The sequence below is a fragment of the Emydura macquarii genome, unplaced genomic scaffold, assembly GCF_026122565.2.
Source record: "Emydura macquarii macquarii isolate MOO-44397 ecotype Brisbane River unplaced genomic scaffold, CSIRO-AGI_Emac_v2 contig_2988, whole genome shotgun sequence".
In the NCBI taxonomy this organism is placed as follows: domain Eukaryota; kingdom Metazoa; phylum Chordata; order Testudines; family Chelidae; genus Emydura; species Emydura macquarii.
In genome coordinates this window covers 2,980,755-3,006,541 of record NW_027133125.1, presented here as the reverse complement: position 1 = coordinate 3,006,541, position 25,787 = coordinate 2,980,755, and the positions used below count along the sequence as shown (strand labels likewise).

At 42.0% G+C, this 25,787-nt stretch overlaps 1 protein-coding gene across 1 annotated transcript in view; it reads right to left on the bottom strand.

The window, feature by feature from the left end:
- Nucleotides 1–25,531, bottom strand: part of XRCC5 (X-ray repair cross complementing 5) — a 70,898-nt gene extending 45,367 nt beyond the window's left edge. The window contains exons 1-8 of the mRNA XM_067570053.1: nucleotides 25,394–25,531; nucleotides 16,036–16,149; nucleotides 15,273–15,456; nucleotides 11,770–11,818; nucleotides 10,161–10,283; nucleotides 8,769–8,960; nucleotides 3,940–4,054; nucleotides 2,526–2,664 (exon numbers count right to left, since the gene is read on the bottom strand). Coding sequence (XP_067426154.1) covers nucleotides 2,526–2,664; nucleotides 3,940–4,054; nucleotides 8,769–8,960; nucleotides 10,161–10,283; nucleotides 11,770–11,818; nucleotides 15,273–15,456; nucleotides 16,036–16,149; nucleotides 25,394–25,414 — 937 coding nt within the window. The 5' untranslated portion in view covers nucleotides 25,415–25,531. The remainder of the gene's footprint in view (nucleotides 1–2,525; nucleotides 2,665–3,939; nucleotides 4,055–8,768; nucleotides 8,961–10,160; nucleotides 10,284–11,769; nucleotides 11,819–15,272; nucleotides 15,457–16,035; nucleotides 16,150–25,393) is intronic.
- Between the last annotated feature and the right edge of the window lie 256 nt (nucleotides 25,532–25,787).

The window sequence follows — 25,787 nt, the reverse complement described above, 5'->3', positions numbered from 1 at the left end:
ATGTCAGACCATTGGGTGAAGACATCTTTGACTTCTCTGGTTTACTTTGATACTGGAATCAAAGGTAAATTGCAACTGTTTACTACTCCTCTTCTCTGAAGAAAGTATCCGACAGGCATTCACAGATCAGGACTCCAGCCGAGGGAGGTTAGGAATGCTAAAAGATTTCTAGAATGTTCTGACCCTGCTTGAGGAAGCAGGCAGCAGCGTTGGGGTAAGGAAGGACTGAGAGACTTTTAATATATTGTACCACCTCACAGCCCTGTTACCAACATTTTAAAATTCTAGCCTCTTTCTTAAAAATGCTGTAGCTCAACCACAACATATGGGCTTGGTGCAGGAATCACTGGGTAAAATCCCACTGTTATATTGGAGATCAGATTAGATCATCATAATGGTCAGTTCTGGCCTTAGAGTCTATTAATCAAATCCCAAAATACAAAAACTATCAAGAAGTGAGTTAGTTTAGATCCAAGCGCACTGACATTTTAGAGAACAACTATTAACAGGCAAATAAATGTACCCCCACTCTACTAAATTTACCTGGCTAGATCTATATTTAAGGCCAATCCTGCTCTCACTGAAGTCATGGCAATTACAAATTCATCTGAAACATTTAAGCATACTGAAGGAAAGAGAAATCATCCACAAATTAACTGCAGTGAGAGCAATAATTTAGCAGGAAAAGATTCAAACTGAATTCAAAGAGAACCCTACCTAAAGTCTATCCTGAAAACATAAGCAGATTTTGTTTAAAGTTTGAAATTCAAATTTTGAAACAGGCACAGAACACTAACATTACTTACTAGCTTTTTTCCTAACTACATCATGTCTGCTTAAAGAGATAGTCAACTTAAACATCACCCAGATTTGTGAACATTTTTAACCTCCTGTTACAAATAACACCTACGATTGCTACAATTAAAGGAGTTTAGAGAGAAAAATTATACCTCTCTCTATTTTTTCAGTTTACTTTGTGCATTTGTCAGCACTTTCTCTAGTCATTTGTACTATCTCCCCTGTATAATTATGCTATTTCCCCCATTTGTGTAGGGCTCTTAAATAGCAACAAGGGAAAGAAACATTTTTAACATAGCAAAATGTGATTGCATACCAACAAAAATTGACAAAGGGTATATCCACGGAGCAATTAGACACTCAGCCATGCCAGCTGAGTAGGGCTTATAGTACTGGGGCTGCAGGGTTGATTCATGGCTGTGTAGACTTCCTGCCTGGAGCTAGACTGAGCGCCAGGGTCTGGACAGAGCTCTGGGGCCCCGCTCCCTCCTTCCGGGTCCTAGAGCCCCACATCTCAAGCCGAGGGACACAGGCCAGCTGTGGGTTTTTCTTTGCTGTGTAGACATCCACAGGGAGACTGAAATACAGTCAATTTTTAAAATTTGTTCTCTAAGTTGTTGATGTTGTTGATTCATCTAAGAAATCGAATTCTCTGCATTTGAAGAGAAACTAAACTTTGCAAAACACGAATTTACATGCTGTGAGTATTATCCTACATTCCATCACCTTGGCTCCTCAAACCTCCATTTTGTCTAAATAGTAAAGCTAATTCTCAAACTTTTTCATGGTGACAACCACATCTAACAGAGATTGTCCCCAGATGCCCCCTTCTTTTCATTATCACAGAGACCACAGCTCCCTCCATTCACAACTGTATAATATCCTTGTGGCACATACTTTTCCATGTAAACAACTGCTCTAACAGTAGGAAAGTATTTGAATATTTCTAGCTATATTTTGATGCAATTTAACACCTGGAAACAAGAGTCAGCACCATATGATTAACCAATGTCCCATGGAGCACAGAGCACAACTTAGGAACTGCTCTACTGTCTTCTAGTTCCTATGTGATATTATTATTATTATTATTCCTAGAGTTAGAGTCCCCTGAAATTCTTTTTATTTTTTATAATTTGGGGGGGATATTTATTTTTTGGGGGGAGGGAGTTGAGTTATTTCACTTTATCCATTTTATCCACACTGGGAGGGAAGGGGAGAGCAGGGAATGTTGGAGGGATACAAAGCAAGCCAACCCCTCATTCACCTTACAGCAGCAGCAGCTCTGGTCCCACGGGGCTAGGTTCGGCTCCCTGATCCAGGTGTTGCGACCTGGGGCAGGGGGTCGCAGCACCGCTCAGGTTTGGCCCAGCCACCCCTCCATCCTGCAGGTGCCGGCCATAATGGAGTGGCACTGTCACCTTTTGCACCAGGAGCTATAATTGCAGTATTTTTATTTTGTTGTATACATTGTTTTTTGTTTTATTTTGTTTTATTTTACAAAAAATCTTTACAAAAAACGTGCAGCTTTAGCTACAGTGACAATATAAATTTTACAGACATACAAGGTCCCTACCCCCAAGAGCTTACTAAGGCCACAGTTAGACTTCTAAATCCATCTTTAGGCACCTAAGGGTGGAATTTTCAAATGCCTTTAGGTGTCTTAGGAGAACAAATCCTAAAATTCTGGCCTAAATGTCTTAAGGGGGCACAGAGAGAATAACCCATACCTTGAACAAGATCATCTTTCTGAACTTCTGTTTCATCATCATCGTCCAAGCAGTAAACTGTCTCTTTTTGCAGATCTTCTTTTTTTAATGTCTTGGCATCCACAAGCATCCAGGACTTTTTCACCTTCTCTTCTGTGAGCTTTGTGTCAAAATTTAAAGAAAAGGAATATTTAAATCTCATTTGGGGCTGGGTCTCCACCACAACATGAGGATCAATTCCTAGAATCATTTCCCTTGACCAAGTGCTGGGTCATTTTACCAATCAAGGTACTTTGAAAACGGCATTTGCTGCTCTGACCATCATTATTGCTCTACTTATACTGACAATTCTCATTACAGATTAAACAAATGACTCTCCAACTCTTGCTTGTCTTGTCTATTTAAATTGTAAACTCTTTGGGGTAGCGGCTGTCTCTTACTCTGCCTTAGTATAGTGCCTCGCACAAAACCATAATCAAATCATTATCATTATTATAAATGAGGAGAAAGAGGAAGCTGGCAAGGGAAGCCTATAGTGATTAGAGATCTTATCCAAGCCTAATAAATCCACCTTCTAGACATCAGGCATATTACTACATTAAAATCTTTCTCCTTGAAGTAACAGAATACTGGACAGAATCTTACTTTTAGGTTCAGGTGATGAAGCCGTTAAATTCTATTTCACCAAAATCACCACAGTATCACTGAACTACACGGCTGCCTAGTTATTATTTACATGACAGGCAGCTGTGGTGTTACATATTTTCCTATTTTTAAAATGTTTTTCCTCTTATCCGTGTGTGAAAGAGCCACACAAAGAACAGGGAAAATAGACTGACTGAACAGTGAAACTGACTATATGTAAGGTCCTGTGAAATTGTACAAGGCAAACACTGAAAAGAGAGAGAAAATATTTTCACTAAATCTTTTAGTTATAATAATCTTACATGTGGCTTGTAACAATGATACTGTTGTTAGAAATATCACACTTGTGGGCGTAAGTGTTTTACTTACAAGTATGATATTTCTAAAAACAGTACAATTTCCCCTGAGAAATAAGGAAACTATTAAGCCTCATCCATTTCTGGGCATTTCAGTGACAGGCAACAATTGGAAAGCTCCATGTGAATGCAGCACCCTAAATCAGGTTTGTAAACGTTATACAATTAAATGTCACATTTCTATCCACAATTTCTCTCTCTTTCTGAATGTTAACTTTAATGCTTTAACCTGCATGTACAATATGGCAAAGTGATAGTTGCTATAAGAACCATAACTTCAGATTAACTGACTTTTGCACATGTAAAATTTCACCATAATGTTTCCTGGATGTAGCTTTATGTGTTTAATTTTCTTGTCTTTAAGGAAAAAATGCAGGTGCAGCTAACTGTGCTCCTGCCAACATATATTTAAATATGTGATTTTAGTAACTTACTGCTTTGTATGCCACGATCCTAATAGACAGATTAGAACCTATAGTTAGCTGGCAGGGCCAACCCATGGGTCTTCTTTCGATTTTCTTAAACATTGAAAGATGCTCCAAGCTCTCTCTAAATTAAAGAATCAAGAAAACAGAGATGAACTCTTCGATAAGATGTAATAAAACAATCCAGAAAAAGTAGTCTCTTCAGGGAAGGGTGGAAGCCCAACTGGTTTGGCTTGGATTGCACAATGCACTAGAAAACAAACTATATAGAACATTCCTGTTACTGATCATGGTAAGAAGGGGGACAGAGAATGGACAAGATGTGACCTAGTAGGTGTTTTCCATCTAAAATCTCTACGACTCTATGATATTAGGGTTAAAGACAGTATACCAAGTTATTGTGGTAAAAAAGAGATTACACAGTTGCTTAGGAAGCAATGCGCAGTTAGATAACATTAACTCAATTAAGTCATTTGTTAGCAGAACAGCCCCAATTATAAAAGGCACCTCTCGCTGGTGAGATTTTTCCTGGGCTGGAGATAGAAAAATCAAGAATCTTGTTGCAATTAACATTATTTTGTTTGTTTGGTAATTAACACACTACAGATTTTTAATAAATTGTTAATGAACACACATTCTTTTCGCAGCTCAGCTGGGGTAAAACCAGCTACTTTGAATATCTCTAAGCCAAACAGCTGATATAAAGCCTTATAAGGCAAAAAGAAAAGTTCCTTTAAATGACTATACATTAAAATTAGAAAATTGTTAACATAATATTGCACAGCTCAAAATCAGAAATGTGAAAATTAAGACTGAAAACGACCTTAACTCAGAGAATATTTATTACATTACATCCTTTGTGTGATCACAAAGACATGTCTTCACAGCTATAAAAGGTGTGTTTTTACAGTGAGATAGTTGTTATTTTGCTGTAAAATCCTAGTGGAGACAAGGCTGCAATATGGCTAGAAGAGATCAACGACAGCTGAGGAGTATAATGTTGACCTCGCCTTGCAACAATGCAGTAAAAACTACCTGCATCTTGTCTCCATTACGATTTTATTACCTAACACGTTTGTTATCTCACCGTAAAAAAATACACCCTTTTGGCAATAAAGACATAGACATAGTATTTCTCAAATAATGCAGGATAATGCAATAGCATTTTGTACAACCTTAGTTACATGCATATTTAAAAAACTGTGTCCATGTAATTCAAACAATTGTAATTCATTCACTAAAAGGGCAAAGTTAGAGTAAAACATTCAACTTCAGCTTTCACATTTCTTGACTTTTGAAGGCTTAATTATGCTACCCTAATTTTGTATAAACAGAGTTCTTCATACTTAATTTCCTGTGTTTTTAGAAGGATTCCCAGTTCTCTAACAGAACCTCAATCAGTGAAGACCATGTCCATTAGCAAATTTGCCCTTGTAGATTTGCAAACACCCATGAGCCAACACTTAACTGATTACTGAATAATACACATATCCATATCTATGCACACGTGGACTTTGATAAACTTGCATTTTAAAAAAAGCCTAAATACAGCATAAATGCCTCTTGCTCTGTAACCAGCCTTTCAGCTTCCTTGTTGATCCCATATTGTGTTTCTTGACCTCCCCCCCCCCGGTTTAAATCAATATCAGATCCTAAAACGACATTACAAAATTCTGCTTGCCCACTTGCTTGAATAAATTATTTATTTGCATGGGGGTAAAAATATGTTTTATCAGCAGCATAGTAAAAAGAGAGAAGGAGATAGATACTGTGTCTGGATTGGTAAATATTCACGACAGTTTTGCAAGGCTGTTTTATAAAAGCTGGACAAGCATTTTAAACTGATCTAAAGCTTCATGCATTCTTAGACTATTTAAACTGCACTAAAGCTTTAATCTGTTAGCCAAACCCCCATTTATCCACAGATTTCAGACCTCCCCTAAAACCATGAACTAAGCAGGGCTTAGTAGCAGGGCATTTATAGCTGAGGATAGGAAAGGAAGAGATAAAAGAGGAGTTTATTATTTGTATTACAATAGCATCTAGGAGCCCTAGTGAAAGAGCAGGACCAACAAACATAAAACAAAAGGACGGCCCCTGCCCCAAGGACCTTACAATCTCAGTATAAGACAGGAGACAACACAACAGGGACTATAGCTAGAATGGATATGAGTGGGGCAAGACAATATTTGTCAAGGCCAGAAAAAAGAATGCTGGCAGTAATCAAAAAGCGAGATGATGAGAGCCTGTGTCAAAGTTTTAGCTGTGTGGCTAAATAGGAAAGGCTATATGCTAAGAGATGTTATGCAAAAAGATCTGGCAATATTTAGATACAGCCTGGATGTGAGGACCTAGAAAGAGGTCTAAGTCAAAGATGATGCCCAGGTTGCAGGTCTGAGTGACAGGCAGGATGGTGGTATTGTCCAGTGATTGAGAAAGGAGGCAGGGGGAGGTTTTGGACTTAGAATACATGATAGTTTCATGCATGTGGATTATCCTAAAGGACGACTAGAAATAGATTGTTTTATTTGGCTTTGGGGTGCAGTCACATAGCTTGCTTTTTATTGCCATGGAAAAGTCTCGGGCTGCTTTCTAGGTAATTAGAAAATAAATATGTAACAGTGGTAATGTGTTTCCTCACTAATGAAAGGTGTAAATTTCCCTTCTCATGTAACCAGCCATGGAAGCCAAAAAGAGGAAAAATATATAATGGCTACAAAAGAAGAAAGGTATCAAATGATAAGTCAGGCAGGATGGGGGGAGGAAACTACCAATCTAAAGTACCTGTAGGGGAGAAGACTCAGGCATAGCAGCAGCAGCGTTTCTAAGACATGCACACATTTTTATTGTTTCACTGTGGAGACAACAAATGTAAAACAATCTTTCTATCCTTGCATGAGGAATTCTACTGAAACAGTCTATTGTTAGACACAATGGCACAGCACTTTACTATTAAGTCATGAGCTTCAAGAAGAACTCTCAGTCACAATCTGTCTGGGGGAGTTTGATAAACTAGTAGTTGATCTGCAACCACTCTAAGGCCAGGAAACCAGGCCTACCGTTATGTGCAAATATTTCACATGCTCTGTACACACTGCTAAAATAGCATTTATCTTCTAGCTACCTTATATTCAGTATGCTTTTGAAGTCTCATTTACAGGATAACACTCCTTTAAAAATGCTGAGGAACACAAGACAGAGGTGGAGTAAGGGATACTTTCTGTAAAGACAAAGTACCATACAAGGGAAAATTCACTTTCCATTGTATCTTATAATTCACTTACCTATTCTTTGAATCAAAGCCACTGAATTCATAGAATCATAGGACTGGAAGGAAACTCGAGCGGTTTTCTTGTCCAGTCTCCTGAACTTACGGCAGGATCAAGCATTATCTAAGACCATCCCTGACAGGTGTCTGCCTAATCTGCTCTTAAAAATTTCCTAGGCAATTTATTCCAGTACTTAACTACCCCAACAGTTAAGAAATTTTTCCTAATGTCCAACCTAAACCGCCCTTGCTGCAATTTAAGCCCATTGCTTCTTGTCCTATCCTCAGAGGTTAAGAATAACAATTTTTCTCCCTTCTCTTTGTAATAACCTTTTATGTACTTGAAAACTATTATCATGCCCCTCTCAGTCTTCTCCAGACTGAACAAACCCAATTTTTTCCATCTTCCCTCATAGGTCATGTTTTCTAGACCGTTATTCATTTTTGTTGCTCTTCTCTGGACTTTCTCCAATTTGTCCACATCTTTCCTGAAATATGGCACCCAGAACTGGACACAATACTCCATTTGAGGCCTAATCAGCGTGGAGAAGAGCAGAAGAATTACTTCTCAGGTCTTGTTTACAACACTCCTGCTAATACATCCCAGAATGATGTTTGCTTTTTTTGCAACAGTGAAACATATTTAGCTTGTGATATATTATGATCCCTAGACCCTTTTCTGCAGCACTCTTTCCTAGGAGTAATTTCCCATTTTGTATGTGTGGCACTGATTGTTCCTTCCTGAGTACTTTGCATTTGTCCTTATTAAATTTCATCCTATTTACTTCAGACCATTTCTCCAGTTTGTCCAAATCATTCTGAATTTTAATCCTATCCTCCAAAGCACTTGCAACCCCTCCAAGCTTGGTATCATCCACAAACTTTAAGTGTACTCTCTATGCCGCTGTCTAAAACGTTGATGATACTGAACAGAACTGGATCCAGAACTGAGCCCTGTGGGACCCCACTCGATATGTCCTTCCAACTTGACTGTGAACCAACTGATGATTACTCTCTGGGAGTAGCTCCATCTAGGTTGTATTTTCCAAGTTTGTTTATGAGTAGATTATGTGAGACAGTATGGAAAGCCTTACTGAAGTCAAGATATACCACATCTACCGCTTTCCCCCATCCACAAGGCTTGTTACCCTGTCAAAGAAAGCTATCAGGATGGTTTGATACGATTTGTTCTCGACAAATCCATGCTGTTACTTATCATTTTATTATCTTCTAGGTGTTTGCAAATTAATTGGTTAATTATTTGCTCCATTATCTTTCTGGGTGCTGAAGTTAAGCTGACTATCTGTAATCCCCTTGGATGTCCTTATTTCCCTTTTTATAGACTGGCACTATATTGCCCTTTTCAATCCGCTGGAATCTCTCCCATCTTCCATGACTTTTCAAAGATAAAAGGATGAAGAAGTTATTTAAAGGACCCAAATGTGAGATAAGTTACACAACTGATTGCCATTTTGCCAACTCCAAAATGCCACCTCATGCATTAAAACTTTTTGTGGATGAAATTAGAAACTAACCTTCCAATATTTGAAAGGTGAGTATTCAAGTTTACCTGAAAGTGTAAATTTCATCCAGGCCTCCTTCTTCCTCTAAAGTAAACATCAATTTTCTCACCATACAGATGCCGTCTTTCTGTTGCTTCGTTAAGCCCTTCCTTGGAAAAGCGTTTCTGTACCTATCACAATGTTGACGACCATCACCCATATCTCCATTTCCATCTTCATCATCCACTGGAAATGGCAAGCTAAAAATACAATTTAAAATAGTTCGTTTATTTTGCTGCTTAACTAACACAACTAAATCATTTTGGATGATTAAAAAAATGAGAGACACAAAAACTGTATCTGGATTGACTCTTTCTTCAGCCTGACGTCCTTTCAAATGTCAGTTCTAAATCCGAGCAAACAGTAACGCCCAATCCCTTAATTATAGCTGTGCTATTAGTCATTCCCGTAATAACTGTTATTCTGTATGAGATTTTAATAACCTATAATGGCTGGTGAATGCATGAATAAAACTGACACATTTTCCTGTATGTTATGGGTCTGGGTTAGAGTTTAACCAGGGACTCTAGATGAAATGATATTTTGCTGTACCCCAATCTATTATTAAGTTACCTAATAATCACGGACGCTAAACTAGAAAAAGAACTATTAGGTCATCTATTCCATCTCCCCCACAATACCTGTATATTTTCTACTGTTAAATTACCTATTTGTTTAATTTTCAAACAAGTACCTTTGTGCTTTCTTCCATGCTGCCCCTCATGCTTGGGAGGACTCCCCATAAAAATCTACAAAGCTACCTAGTTCCCCTTCTTTTCTGGGACACCCACAAAAGACCTGACAAGAGTTAAGCTGTTGTTGTGCTGAGACCACTGTCTATCACACTGACCAATAACTGTCTCACTGTTTTCTTACATTCTCCTATCTGCCCCTCTGTATCCCTCTACGGTCTCTTGTTTTATACTGAGATGGTCAGCTCTTTGGGGAATCATAGAAAATTAGAATTGGAAGGGATCTTAGGAGGTTATCTAGTCTAACTCCCTGCTCAAAGCAGGACCAACCCCAACTAAAGCATCCCAGACAGGGCTTTGTCAAGGTTTCTTAGAAACCTCTAAGGAAGGAGATTTCCTAGGTAACCTAGGTGGTGAAGTGGTGAAGGTTACCCAGGTAACCTAGATGGTTTCCCTAGGTAACCCATTCCAGTGCTTCACCACTGGGGAAAGGGACTATCTTTTTATTTCTGGGTTTGTATAGCACCTAGCACAAAGAGGTCTTGTTCCATGTTCCTAAGCACTACAGTAATTCAAATAATAATAATATTTATTACAAGTAGCGGCACTGTTACGCCATACCACAGCAGATAATTTAAGATGGCTATAATTATGTAATGAAAATGTTACAGAGCTGTGAAGGTGCTTTAGAGCTATTTCCACACTTACAAAAATTGCAGAGAGATTCCTGTTTTCTTCAAGTTAGCAATGATAATTTCCAGCTGATCCTCACTGAAGGGGCTGCTAAGGTCTGTAAACACCTCAATGTGCCGTTTCTCGTATTTCTTTCCTCTTCAAAAAATAAAAACAGAAGATTTGTAGAAATAAAAAAATCCTGTTGCATCGTTTTCTGAACACTTATTTTTTTTAAAATGTAAAACTGTATCTCTAATAAAGTTTAGAAATTCTTGTAACAGTAGCCCAGAAACATCAAGATATGCTGCCCTTAAGTATAACAAGAATAAATCCAATCAGCATGGTTTGTTCCTGCTTATTATTATTCAGGGGAAGTCTATGTGTCCTTTTTCTGATTATTTTTTCCCTACCAAGCCAATGGAAAGCATGGTCCTTAGCCGATATAAATTAGTTTAACTACATTGAAGCCAATGGAGCTATGCCAATTTATCCCAGTGAGGATCTGGTCCTTAGCATTTATGAAAGGTGCTGGCTGCTTCCTCCCAGGCTGCAAGACCATGATTGTAAAGGCAAGACCATGATTATAAAGGTGTTAAACTATGTATACATGGATGTTAAGGGTTTTTTTCAAACCTGTTTAGCTAATGCAACTGAAAAACCCCCACCTTTTTTCTTTATGTAGACAGGGCATTTTTTCTTTATGTAGGCAGTTAGGAGGTGTAATTCCCAGCACAGGTAGTCATACATGTGCTAGCTCTCCTCCCGCTAGTACGTCAAAAATAGTATCGAGGCCATGGCAGCATGGGAGGTGGGTCAGGCTAGCCATCTGAGTACATCCCACCCAACCCCCTGGGCATGTACTCAGGCAGCTAGTCCGAGCAGCTGCCCATGCTGTCACAGACATACTTCTGTTTTTAGCACATTAACTCGATCAGAGCTAGCGCATCTCTGTCCACCTGTGCTGGGAAGCAGGCTCCCAGCTGCAGTTTACACATACCCTTAGAGGTTACTTCTATATACTTAAGCTCCTTCCTGAAAGTGAAGATTAGCTAGGATGCTCCAATTAAGTATATGGATTTCATCCCTGGGCAGCTGGATGCAAGGTATTTTCAAGAATTTACTTCCCTTATTAATCCAAAAGAAGTCCAAATTTACTAACCTGAAGGATACACTGTAAATCAATTGAGGGCTTGTCTACACAGGAAAGGTTTGCCATTTATACTGGAATAGTTAAACCAGTATAGTAATTCCAGGATATACACCCATGTAGATACTCTTATTCCAGAATAAGAAGCTTTATTCAGTTATCTTAAACCCATCCCAAGCAACAAAAAGCTTTCTTATACCAGAGAGAGAATCCACCCAAAGAGTTAGATTGGTATAATTATATTGGTTTAGATTCACACCTTAGTTTATACCAGTATAACTTCCCTACGTGGGCAAGCTCTTAGTCAAGTGACTTAAATTACTTGGGGAGGTTGAGTCTCTCTAGTGGGTTTTTAAGAACAGCCTTTCATTGTGATTTTTAAAAAAACAGCATCTTCCCTATTCACACAACTTTGCAGCATTAAAGTGGAGTCAGATTAGCTCTCGAAACTGAATTTCAGAATTCCTGTAGAAGTCCCTGGGCTGCAGTACTTACAGTGTTTCCTTTTGAAGCAAATCCATGCACACGACAAGTGCATCCAGGACTAAATGAGTTAAGGACAATAGACATTTAGAACAAGATTGTCACAAACATACACATTTTTCTCTTTATTTGAGCAGCTGCAGAGACACATCTCTTCAGGTAAAGCATTTTAGGCTATGTCTCACTGACGGTGGCAAATTCACCGCCGTCAGATCAACTTCTCTGGATCGACTGAGCGGTCAGTGAAGACCTGCTCAGTCGATCCAGAAATTGACGTATTAAGACCACCTTCTCAAGTGGCGTAGCGCTGCGTCGATGGGAATGTGGTTCCCATCGGCGCAGTGCAGTGAAGACGACGCGCAGAACAGAAGCTCAGCAGTTGACGGAAGTTAGGCAAATTTTTTGCGTAGTTTGCGTAACTCTGGTCAACTGCCGCCGAATCTCCGAGGTAAGTGTAGACAAGTCCTTAGTGTATGACAAGCAAACTAGCACCTATTAAAACTACCTTCTGCCTTTCTTACAACCAGATCTTTTCCCTACACTTTTAAAGGAAAGACTGTTACCAGGGACCAGTTCTGCTACTGAAGTCGAGAGCAAAGCTATGATACAAGCAGGATCGAGCCTAATGAAAACAATAATACAAAAAATCTAGGTGATAAATATCATCTCTTTATTTGGTATCCATGAACAAAAACTATATGTCGTTACAAAATATGACATCATTTTACACAATAATTCCCCTTTCCTTAATAAATATCTATTTTAGAAAATAAACGTATCAAGAGAATGTCAGAAACAATTTCATTGAGGACGTACTCCTATCTCTGTGCTCAGGGATCTGTGGCCCAGATCCACAAAGGAACTTAGGCACTGCAATGCCAAGCATCCTGGCACCTAACTTTTAGGCACTTGGAAAATCCCAGAAACAACACTGCCATCCCCGAAGCCAGAGTTAGGCACCTAGGCTGCCCATACAATGAATGGGGAGAGACGGGCACCTTAGACTGCGAACAACAAAACCAGCATGCTAGGTGGAAAGCCACCTAAGCTAGCCAGTGAGAGATGCCAACCAGAGGGTGCATATTAAGCCTCACCCTCTCTTGGAGATAGGCACCTAAGTCCAGACTGCAAGGAGCCACACAGGTCTGCTAGCAATCCATGAACGGAGGGGGGAGTATAGGCATTCGGCCACCTAAGTTCATGCGGGGGCCTGAAACAAAACAGCCCCATGGGTTGGGGTGGCGGGGGAGGACCTCACTTATAACTTAAGCCTAATGGATAGGGGGCTCACCCAGAATGTGGGAGGCCCCCAAGTCCCACTCCTCCTTAGGAATCAACCACCTCTCAGGTGAGTGCCCAACTCACGACTAGGCCATAGAGTTACTCTAATTTTTAATATTATTCAATTGTTTAAGTAAAGTGGAACAACTTCAAGTGGAGAGATTGAGGCAGACTCATATCAGAAGATTCCACAGCCTAGTGGTTAGCCAGACAGGTGGCAGATCCTTGTTCAAATTCCTTCTCTCTCACAGGAGAGGGGACTTAAATGGGGGTCTCTCACACCCTGCTTGAGTACCCTCTCCACAGGCTAAAGATTACAAGAGGACCTTCTCCTTCCATCGCCAGCTGTTGCGTGTGAACTCGCCTGAGGGGCCCGGATCCAGTAGTCATGCTCAGAGACCAATGACCAGGTCAAGCCCCCACATGCAACTTAGGTGACCAGATGCCTACCTTTCCCAGTCTGTGAATTGCTCTGGGGCTTGGGTGGGAGATAGGTGTCCAGATACAGTAGTGTGCCTGCTCAGGCAGGAGATGGGTGACTCAGGCAGCTAGAATGAGGCTGCAGTGTGCACGCCCAGAGGAAAAAAAATTAGGTATCAAGTGAGTTTAGGCACCTATAGGTTAGGTAGCGGCTGAACTGGAGTTCTGTGAATCACAATGGTGCCTAAAAATGGGATTTATGCACCTAAGTATCTTGATAGATCATAGGCCATGTAGAAGAAAGTGAGAGCCTGAGACATGAGGCCTAGTAAAACAGGCCAGGTATGAGACCTGAGCTAAAACAGTAGTCAAGCCCTGCTCTTATAAAACAAAGTTAGCAAAAGTCAAGCAAGTTCACAGAAACTGGCTAGAACACAGCTGGTGTTGCAAAAACACACATTCCTAAAGAAGTGCTAGGCACAAATACTCAGCAAGCACATTCCACTGGTACCAGAGCAGTCCGATACTGGGAATGGTACAAACACACCTATCAAAGATAACGAGGACACACTGACCCCTCTCTAAGACAAGATGACACCGTGATGAATAAGAGATGTCTTGATAATATGATGGATAGAGATGTTTTGATCAAGCCATCCCGTACAAGGTAAAGGGTGGTATCTTACTACGTCAGAGGGTGGTAACGACACACGTCAGACGGGCAATACGCAACTTATTTGTATCAATATATAAAAGAGGGTCTCAGAGGAAGTGTCTCTGTTCAGCCAAGGGGGAAATGGAAACTCTTCTGTCATTTATTGAGCTGGTCCATTGTAACAAGCATACAATGTGTTAGTGCTCCTGCAGAGTCTGCAGGATACTAGGATCGTGCTTTGTCTACAATAAACCTGGGCGGGTGCCTTCGTTACTGACACGGATCTCTGGTCTTAATGGATAATCCAATTGTGGTTTGGTGTTTCGGTTATCTGCGCAGGGCTGGGACAGCATACACACTGGGAGACCACACATGCAACCAACAGCTGACAACACCCCATGTACGTACCTCCTTACCTATAAAACTGAGAATATGATTCAGTTAGTGGCAACATACAGAGGACTGGCTGCAGGGTCCTCGGATACTGCTCTGCCACCCTGACTACAGCTTGGAACAATTATTTTTGGGTGGAGAACAGAAAGAAATGAGAGGAGCTCTCAAATGAAATGTTCAATGGAATACTTTCAAAAACCCTCACCTATGTTACTAACAAAAGTGACTTTTGACAATGTATGCATTTCACAGTGAAATGAGGACTGACTAATCAGATATGCCTCAGCACGTGCGGTTGTGTTGGGTTTCCCTTTTGGGAGGGGAAGGTGAAATTTTTTTGTCAAGTTTTAATTGGTTTAATTTGATGAAAACCTATTTTGCATTAGGCTTTGTAATGTCTCCTTTAAAAAAAACCAAAACTTATTTGGAGCCTGACATTATCTCTGTGCTATATTTTTTTCCTCTCTCAGGCTCACAGAAAAGAAGATACCAGAAGTGGTCAAAGGCTAATTAACTCAGTACTTAAACAACAAACAATTCATTGCGACCAAGACTCCACCTAATGTTTTATAAAGAAATTTAAAATTGGTTAATTTGGGAATCTGGCCCTTGTTCAAACTGTCAACTCCTAAATCAAATTAACTATACAAGTTTAATAGTAGTTATGACTTCAACAACACTCCTGGGCCAGTTTCACAACATGGGCTTCCAATCCCCTGTGCAACTTTATCTGGTTCACAGATTTTTCTAAAGCCAGAGAGGATACAATCTGCTTGTTCAGAGCCTGGTTGAATCACGTTTTGTATGTCCTCCAGCAAATCAAAATCTGGTAGCATCAGGTGTCTCTGCACAGTAATGTTCTGATACTGATCACCACTGGCAAGGGTATTCTCCGTATTATCTGTGCCAAACAAAACTACAGATACTTCATCTTTGCTCTCAGCAAACACCTGGAGATAGAGAAGGTACAAAAAATACACAGTGTTGTACATACATATGTTAAGTAGAAAGCAAATTATACAAATTTTGCAACTAGGCATCAATCAAAGCTCCATGCTACCACATATACAGTCCTTCCAAAATGCAAGCGTATATAGAGCTCATTAATTTAGAATTAAGTTCAGCTAGTAAGCTGCTATGAATACTACTGATCGACATGTGGGGGGAATGAGTAAAATCATCTCTCTCTGTTCCTAGAGTAATTCTACGTGATGCTAAATTTTAGCAATGCTGAAACATTTTATAAGAAGAAGACAGCACTTTTTTCCATAAAAGCCTCTTCTTTCTTAAAAAAGGAGCAGTGACCAACCTAGGTGCACTTGTCATCCACAAAGATCTGCTGGGTGAAAAGCCAGCGCTGCTCTTACATGAAACAGTCAATTAAAATAATTCTAACTAGTTTCCCACCTAAACACAATATAATAAATAATAATAATAATAATAAAAAGAATGAAGTAAAGAATCAAGCCTAACTGTTTTCCTTCTTTCTTTTCTAACCTGTATCATACCCAAACGGAAATCACACTTACCTGTCGTTGCACGAACATCGTCATCACCTTCTTAGCTTGCTCAAATGGAGACTCCTCTCCAGGAGCAGAATTGCTCATTGCAAAGCCTACATCCATACACAGCACTATGGCTGCCTGAAAGAGAGTACCAAACTGAATTAGAATGTGATGGGGCACACTTATGTGAAATCATTTAAAGGAGTTAATTCACTCCTTGATTAACACAAAACTTACATTTCAATTTATGACATTACTAATCCCTATTGTTGTTTTATCTCCTAATTTGAAATGTATATGTAGAGGATAAGACTATAGGACTTCCCATATTGATCAGACTAGCAGTACATCTACTCCAGTACTATGTCTCAAGTCTGGTCTACATGAACTTTTAATTTGCAGCAAGGTGAGGTGTGAATCTAGCCTGCCCCAAACTAACTCCGCATGAGCCCTGCAGACACACATTAACACTTGAGTAATGCACTTTGATCTATCCTCTTCGTCTGCATGGACCCTGAGGACATGCAGCAACAGTTTGTTAATGCACTTTGATCTAGTCCCATTTCAGTTAGTCCTTACCAAGCTAGTGTGAATAATAGAATCATAAGGTTAGAATGGACTACAATGGTCATCTTGTCTAACTTCCTGCCAAGATGCAGGATTTATTGTGTTTAAACCATCCAAGACAGATGGCTATCCAATCTCTTTTTGAAAACCTCCAGTGAAGGAAATTCTATGACTTCTCTAGGCAGTTTGTTCCATTGTCCTACAGTTCTTATAGTTAGAAAGCTTTTCCTGAGATTTAATCTAAACCTGCTATGCTGTAGTTTGAACCCATCGCCTCTTGTCCTGCCCTTTGTGTCAAGAGAGAACAATTTTTCTCCATCTTTCTTATGGCATCCTTTCAAGTATTTGAAGACCACTATCATGTCCCCCTTAATCTCCTCTTTTCCAAACTAAATATACCCAGTTCCTTTAGCCTTTGCTCACACGGCTTGCATTCCATCCTTTTGATCATTTTTGTCACTCTCCTCTGGATCCTTTCCAGTTTCTCTGCAACCTTTCTGTACAGTGGTGATCAAAATTGAACACAGTACTCCAGCTGAGGCTTAACCAGTGTCAAGTAGAGGGGTACTATCACCTCCCGTGACTTGCATGCTATAACTCTGGTTAATGCAACCCAAAATGGCATTTGTTTTCTTTGCAACAGCATTACATTGTTGTCTCATGTTGAGGTGGGGTAGATTCACACCCCAGCTTGCCAGGAACTAAATGTTCATGTAGACAAGCCCTCAAGGAGTGACCAGTACCAGATGCTTCAGCGGAAGGTATAAAGAATACCGAAGCAGACTGTAATAGAATAATCTGACCATAGGGGAAGTTTCTTCCTAACCCTGTCAATTAGCAATTGGCTTATCGTGAAGCATAAGTTTATTATCCCTTATGAAAGCTGTTTTTAATAATTTTGGGTAAGTTTTTAAAAACATTTTGGTAAAATTTTCAAAATCATCTATTTGACATAGGAGGCTGAGGTCCCATTTTCAAAAGTACAATGGTTTTCTCATCTTGTTAGCACTTCTGATTATCTTTGCACAATGAGCAATGGTTTTAATTGGGCTATTCACTGTGATGCCTGGTCTTTTTCCTGAGTGGTAACACAGTTAATTTAGAAGCCAGCAATGTGTATGAACAAATCAAATTATTCCTCCCAATTTGGAATTATTAATATTTAATCTGCCACTGTGTTGCCCAATCAACTAGCTTTATTAGGTCCCTCTGAAGTTCCTCAGTCCCCACTTGTCTTGATTAACATAAATAATTGTGTCATCTAGCTAACCAAAGCCAGAAGATTAATTCAGCAAAGGAGCTAGATGGGCAAATCATCCATTTGTTATGCCCTTAGGTGGAATTTGCAAGGAAACTGACAAAAGGCCAGTTTTCATTTTCAGCCATAGGCTGAACCAAGGATTCTGAAGTGCTCATCAACAGTTTGTCAGGTGGGCAGCAAAAAATTAAAATTACCAAAAAATTTGTTTTGTTGGGCTGCTGATATATAGGACTTTTTTTAGCTTGGAGTCAGTCATCTTTTTTCTGAAAGGAAGGTACATCTGAGTGTACAGCTAACACTGTTCACCCTGCTTATGTGTAATGCCACTTCCCCCAACTCTGTGATTAGCCACTAGGGTCAAAAGGGGTACAATTACTATCAAAACAGACCAGGTAGACAAAGTTCGGGGCCTTTCAAGCTGTTCCATTTGGGAGGAGACATTGATGACGAACTCAGATACATTCTTTTTAAATAAACAAGACCGCATCAAAGGTAAGTCCTGGTTCTCCAAACAAAGGAACCAAAAACTAGGAGACAGCTTCTCTGCCCATAGCATCAGACTCTTTCAGCCAGCAGTCTGATCCACAACTTCTGTCTAGGCTTCTCCCAGGGCCACACAGTGCTTCCAGGCTGTATCTGCTTGGCTTTCGTTCTGCTTCTCTCTGTATCTCTTCCTCAAACAGATGCTCACACACTGACCAAGACTTCCACCAATTAAAGCCCTAGCCCTTGCATTTAAACCTCTTGGACCACATACATGATTCAGCTTCTACTCAGCTTTTCCACGTGCCTGTGTTTTGGGGTGTTAGTGCTATTGTTTCAGCCAACTGATTACAATGGCTTCTTTACATTTATTACAAATGTAAGGCAGCAGCATGCCTGGCCCATAACAAAGCTTAATCCAATCCATAACAGTAAACTGTTCAGGCCAGGGACTATCTACAACTCTGGTTACATCTACACTGACGGCGGCGGACGGTGGCAAATTTGCCACCGTCAGATCGATTTATCTGATTCAATTGAGCTGCAGGGAAGACGCGCTCAATCGATCTGGAAGTCGAACTATTAAAACCACCTCCAGAAAAAGCAAAGCGCTGCGTCAACTGGTATGCATTTCCTGTTGGCGCAGCATAGTGGAGAGGGCGCATATAACAGAAGTTAGGAAGTCAACGTAAGTTATGCAAGCTACTCTTTGTAGCTTGCATAACTCCCGTTGACTGCCGCCAAATTTGCCTGTCAGTGTAGACCAGGCCTCTGTGTTTGTACAATGCCTACCATGATAAGGTCTCATTCTTGATTAACACTTAGGCATTACAGCTATAAACTTTATTAATAATGATAATGAACGGCCAAGTAACGGAACTGGAAGGAGATCTGGGTATTAAAGCACAGGATGAGAGTCATAAGAATCATAGAAGATTAGGGTTGGAAGGTGTCACGCTGGCTGGATTGGGTGGGCGGCATTTATTATATTGTTTAACATCAGTATGTCAAAATCATAATTCATATGAGATATGCCGTGTCAGGTACTGTTAGAAAGGCTATAATGTGCTAAGTAAGATGATCATGTTTATGTTCATGTGTTATATGTGTAATGGAAGTTATGGATATGGTTGATATATCTGTATTTCAAATTGTGCTGTGTCTGGGCAACAACCCAGATAGGATGGCTGCAGCACAAGCGCCTGCTTAATGGCCCATTAAGGAAACTCACAGGTATGATGGTCCAGGGGGAGAAGCCAGGGATATACCTGATGAGTTACCAGTCACTCATGTGACCCTGGACTCCATCTTATTCTTGTAAAATTCCACCAGCAGCATGGCAAAGGCCAAAGGACATAAAAGGCAGCTGCACGATATCCATTTTGTCTTCAGCCACCTACCCATCTCTGGATCAACTCATCTACAACTGAACTGAAGCTGTGAAACAAATGACCGAGACCCATCCAGGTACTGGATGTATACCAGAGGGACTATACAAGCCTGCAAACTCCACAATTCTATTAGACACCTGATATATATGGACTTTCAAATCAACTGTATGTGTCTGATTGCTTTAATTATTTAACACTTCTCTTATTTGTTTCTTTCTTTTTATAATAAACCTTTAGTTTTATTTACTAAAGGATTGGCTGGCAGAGTGGTATTTTGGGTAAGATCGGAACTTATATTGATCTAGTACTGTGACTGACCCTTTGGGGTCAGGAGAAACCTTTTTGGTAAAGAGCATAGTTTTAAATAACTGATCTCTTTACTGGACCTAGTGGCCGATTGGGAGCCAGAGACTGAAATGCAGTAAAGGGGGCTGTGTATATTTTTATTTTGGCTTCTTGATAACCAGTGTGGGGAATCATAAGCATTATTTGTGGCTGGTTGGGAAGTCTGACTTCACTGTCACCCACCAGTGCTGGGAGAATCTGCTCTCCTTTTACAGCCTGCCCTGACCTTGGCATTTTCAGGTGGCTACCCTAGGCATGGACAAGTCACAGAAGGGACCTAAAGAGGACATCTAGTCCAAACCCCTGCTCAAAGCAGGACCAACCCCAGCTAAATCATCCCAGCCAGGGCTTTGTCAAGCCACACCTTAAAAACGCCTAAGGATGGAGATTCCACCATCTTCCTAGGTAACCCAGTCCAGTGCTTCACCACCCTCCTAGTGAAATAGTTTTTCCTAATATCCAATCTAGACCTCCTCCATTGCTTCTTGAGACCACTACTCCTAGTTTTGTCATCTGCTACCACTGAGAACTGCCTAGCTCCATCCTCCCTGGAACTCCCTTTCAGGCAGTTAAAGGCCGCTATCAAATCCCCCCTCATTCTTCTCTTTTGCAGATTAAACAAGCCTAGTTCCTTCAGCCTCTCCTCATATGTTATATATTCCAGTCACCTAATTATTTTTGTTGCCTTCTTCTGGCCTCTCTCAATTTGTCCACATCCTTTCTATAGTGGGGGCCCAAAAATGGACACAATACCCCAAATGTGGCCTCACCAATGCCAAATAGAGGGGAATAATCACTTCCCGCAATCTGCTGGCAATGCTCTTACTAATGCAGCCCAATATGCTATTAGCCTTCTTGGCAATAAGGGCACACTGTTGACTCATATCCAGCTTCCTGTCCACTGTAACCCCCAGGGCCTTTTCTACAGAACTGCTGCCTAGGCAGTCGATCCCCAGTCTGGAGCAGTGCATAGGATTCTTCCATCCTAAGTGCAGGACTCTGCCCTTGTCCTCACGGAATCACCTCAGATTTTTTTTGGCCCAATCCTTCAATTCGTCTTGGTCGCTCTGTATCCTATCCCTACCCTCCAAGGTATCTACCATTCCCCCCATCTTAGCGTCATCTGCAAACCTGCTAAGAGTGCAATCCACCCCATCCTCCAGATCATTAACGAAGATGTTGAACAAAACCAGCCCCACCACAGACCTCTGGGGCACTCTGCTTGTTACTGGAGGCCAACTAAACATCGAGCCATTGATCGCTACCCATTGAGCCCAATGATCTAGCCAGCTTTCTATCCACCATTCATCCAAGCCATATTTCTTTAATTTGCTGGCAAGAATACTGTGGGGGACCGTATCAAAAGCTTTGCTAAAGTCAAGGAATATCACATCCAGCACTTCCCCCACAACCACAGAGCCAGTCATCTCATCACAGAAGGCAATCAGGTTGGCCAGGCATGACTTGCCCTTGGTGAATCCATGCTGACTGTTCCTGATCTCCTTCCTCTCTTCCAAGTGCCTCAAAATGGATTCCTGGAGGACCTGCTCCATGCTTCTTCCAGGGTCTGAAGTAAAGCTTTCCCGGATCCTCCTTCCCTTTTTTGAAGATGGGCACTATATTTGCCTTTTTCCAGTCATCTGGGACCTCCCCCAATCACCACGAGTTTTCAAAGATAATGGCGAATGGCTATGCAATCACATCAGCAAATTCCCTCAGCACCCTCGGAGGCACTGCATCTGGCCCCAAAGACTTGTGTACGTCCAGCTTTTCTAAATAGTCCTGAACCTGTTCTTTCAGCACTGAGAATCAACAGATATCGCAGCTCTGCTGAGGAGTTGCTGTGTTAATCTGGCTAAATCAACTCCTTTGCCTCAACTTCAACACCTGGCTCTCTTAGGGATACTGTAAAACTACATTAACATTTTCAGAGCACTCTGAGATCCTCCACTGGAAGTGAAAAGTTTTATTAGACTGAACTTTTGCTTCTATTTCCATGTAATACTGCAAAACCATTTTAGGTAACATTGAAATGGTATTGCCAATAAGAATGAAGAAAATAATCAAATGCTATAACTTCAGATAAATAAATTAGACTAAATTCATAGATAGCTTTGACTGTGGAACAATACAGCACTTCACTTTCTGGAGTTTGTAGCAGCCATTGTTAAGTGATGGAGTGAGGAAATGCATGGACTGTGTTTCATAGAATCATAGAATATTAGAGTTGGAAGGGACCTCAGGAGGTCATCTAGTCCAACCCCCTGCTCAAAGCAGGACTAACCTCAGCTATATCATCCCAACCAGGGCTTTGTCAAGCCTCAGCTTAAAAACCTGTAAGGATGGAGATTCCACCACCTCCCTAGGTAACCCATTCCAATGCTTCACCACCCTCCTAGTAAAAAACTTTTTCCTAATGTCCAACCTAGACCTCCCCCTGCAACTTGAGACCGTTGCTCCTTGTTCTGTCATCTGCCACCACCGAGAACAGCCTAGCCCCATCCTCCCTAGAACCCCCTTTCAGGTAGTTAAAAGCCGCTATCAAATCCCCCTCACTCTTCTCTTTTGCAGACTAAACAAGCCCAGTTCCCTCAGCCTCTCCTCATAAGTCCTGCGCTCCAGCCCCCTAATCATTTTGGTTGCCCTCCGCTGCACTCTCTCCAAATTGTCCACATCTTTTTTGTAGTGGGGGGCCCAAAACTGGACTGTTTGTTCATGTCTATTTAATATGTAAGTATGTTACAACTTGAGTACAAAGATATACCCAGGTAAATAATGGTATCTGGGTTTATACACCAGTTTCTGGTAACTATGTCCCTAACTAGATCTATTTTCTCCATTGTAATGCAGCTCCTGGCCTATCACAGAAAGGAAACCAATCTGCCTTTTCAAAATGTCCATGTAGGCTGGGAGGAGAGTGTAACAAACCTAACACTGTCTCAAATCACTGGGGAAAAGTTTTGTTATGAGTTTGCCAAAAGTAACTTTTTATCCTCAACTTTTTCGGGCTTCTGAGACAGTGGACCAGAAAGGAAGAGGAGCAGAAATGTTTCTTTTATTGTTATCTTTTTTAAAGGTATAAAGGGACACTTGAAAAAATCACAATATCAGCTGAATATTTTGTACCTACTATTGTAAAAAGTTGTATTTAATTTACTGAAAGTGAAAGATTAAAGAGAAACCCTTCTTGGTCATCTTATCTGTGCACTTAGCACTTTGTATATAGTCAATTGCACCTTCTCTCTCATGCACTAACATGATGATATTATTCTCGTGCAGTGATCTGCAGGGGGGCCTCACTTGCATGAAGGTGTTTGCCAGGACAAGTAACAAGAAAAAAGACAGATATGGTGGCACCTGCACAAAAGAAAAAGGGAAAGAAAAGTAGGCCTAAATACCTTTTGGATGGACCTGAAAGCAATACCAAATACCACTCTAAGTATCAGCAAGAAACGCCCACTTTTTTTTTTTTTTTAAACTTTTCCAAGACATTTTTGAAAAACTCACGTCATTCTATTTAAAGGGTGCTCTCTGTGAAAACTATGTTTTCAAACAATTCAATTTTTTTTAAAAAGTCAAACTGATAGCATCCACTTAAGGAATTTAATCTGCCAGAGATGCACTAGGATAATGCTTTTAATGCTCTGGTTTTCTGTGGGTATGTGTGTGTCATTTGCAGTGTTGTTCTAACCTTATTGGTCCCAGAATATTAGAGAGACAAGGTGGTGAGGTAATATCTTTTATTGAACCAACTTTTGTTGGTGAATGAGACAAACTTTTGAGCTTGCACAGAGCTCTCTTTCATCAACAGAAGTTGGTCCAATAAAAGATATTATACCTCACCCATTATGTTTCTTTTTTTATTGTCCATTACTAAGCTTTGTGCACTCTTCCTCTGAAGTATCTAGTGCTGCCACTGTCAGAGACAGGATACAATATTAGATAGACCAACCTGGTCTATATTTGAAAAGTGCTTACAATGGTTTTCCCTAAACTGATAGTGAAAATGGTTTGACTGATACATCAGAGAAAACTGTTTCCAATACCATTTCAGAAAACATGACAGACAACATACTCCACTAAGCCAAACACTCTGAAGCAGTGCTGAAATGGATTGTCTCAGGTCTACATTAGCAAGTATTTTATTTTCAACATCAGCTTCAGGGACCCATTCCTGAAACCCTTTACAACAGCAGTTAAATTTCCTAGTGCAGACAGGATTACCAAGATCTGAAACAGTGTTTGAAGTTTTGTGGAGATCTAAGCTGAAATCAGGAGCATTTTACAGGAAAACACTGTAAGAGTCTTAAATCTCAGTTCATGAGGCCTAGTTTCATGACTTTCTCATAGCTTAACGGAGGAAGGGATCTGAGTGCAGGCAGCATAGCTAAGGGTATGTCTGCATGGCAGCTGTGGATGTGAATGTCCGCTTGTGTAGACCTACCAGTACCCGCACTAACTCACTAGAAACAGAAGTGAGGACACCACGACCCCGGCTGCAGGAGAGAGAAAGGGCAGGCAGGTTTGTGCAGCAGGCACTGAAGTGTCCTCGCTTCTATTTGACGTGAGCCAGCTAGAGCACAGCTAGAGGAGGTATGTCTACAAGCTGCCATTCGCACCCCTGGCAGCAACACAGCGGCAGGCTAAACGGGCCTGCGGTCAGAGCTGGCAAGGCACCCTCAGCTGCTTTTCTTCTCCAGGCACCCCTGACGAAGGAAGGTGATTCAGACACTGGACGGAGAGCCAGAAGATAAAGGTCCGGCTCCCAGCTCTGACACAGCCAGGGCCAGGAGATCCTGGGGCAGTCATGCACCCACGCTGAGCCTCTTTCCAGCTGTACTACTGGGGTGAAGACATCTCCACCCAGCAAAGACTGACACCCCGGGGGGAGGGGCAAGGAAGGAGGCACAGCTCGGGCAGAGGCTGAAACTGTGGGGGGGAGGGGGGGAAAAGGGGGCATGGCTCGGGCAGAGGCTGGCACCCCGGGGGGGAGGGGCGGGGCGGGGGAGGGGGCACGGCCCGGGCAGAGGCTGGCACCCCGGGGGGAGGGGCAGAGGCTGGCACCCCGGGGGGGAGGGGCGGGGCGGGGGAGGGGGCACGGCCCGGGCAGAGGCTGGCACCCCGGGGGGAGGGGCAGAGGCTGGCACCCCGGGGGGAGGGGGTCGGGCCCAGCTCGCGGGCGAGGAGGAAGCGCTGCCGGTGGCAAGGCCGGGCCCTCAGACACCTCAGCGGGGGAAAGGAGAGAGCCCAGCGGGGCGGCCGCGCGCAGCCCGAAGGATCATGGGATCGAGGAGGACCCTGCCCCCACCGAGCTCCTCCGCTCTCCCGCCCTTACCTTGCCGCCGCCTCGCGCCATCTCGCGCGCTCCTGGTCCCCCCTCCCCTCTCTGGCCCGGACCGGTGCGTGCGTCGCGCGCTCTCCCCGTCCGGCCGGCAACCGGTCCCGCCGCGCTCGCGTTCCGCCCCCAGCGTGAGGGACTGGCAGCCGCCAGCCCGAGCCACGGCCGGCGCGCGGCAGCGCCACCTAGCGACCGCGCCGCGCACGGGCTGCCTGCAGCCAATGGGGTGGGGTGGAGAGAGAGGGGAAGAGAGGGGGGAAGGGAGGAGAGGGGAGGGGGGATGGATGGGGGGAAGGGAGGGGAGGGGGAGGGGGATGGATAGGGAGGGGAGGGGGAAGATGGGGGAAGGGAGGAGAGGGGAGGGGGATGGATGGGGAGAGGAGAAGGGGCG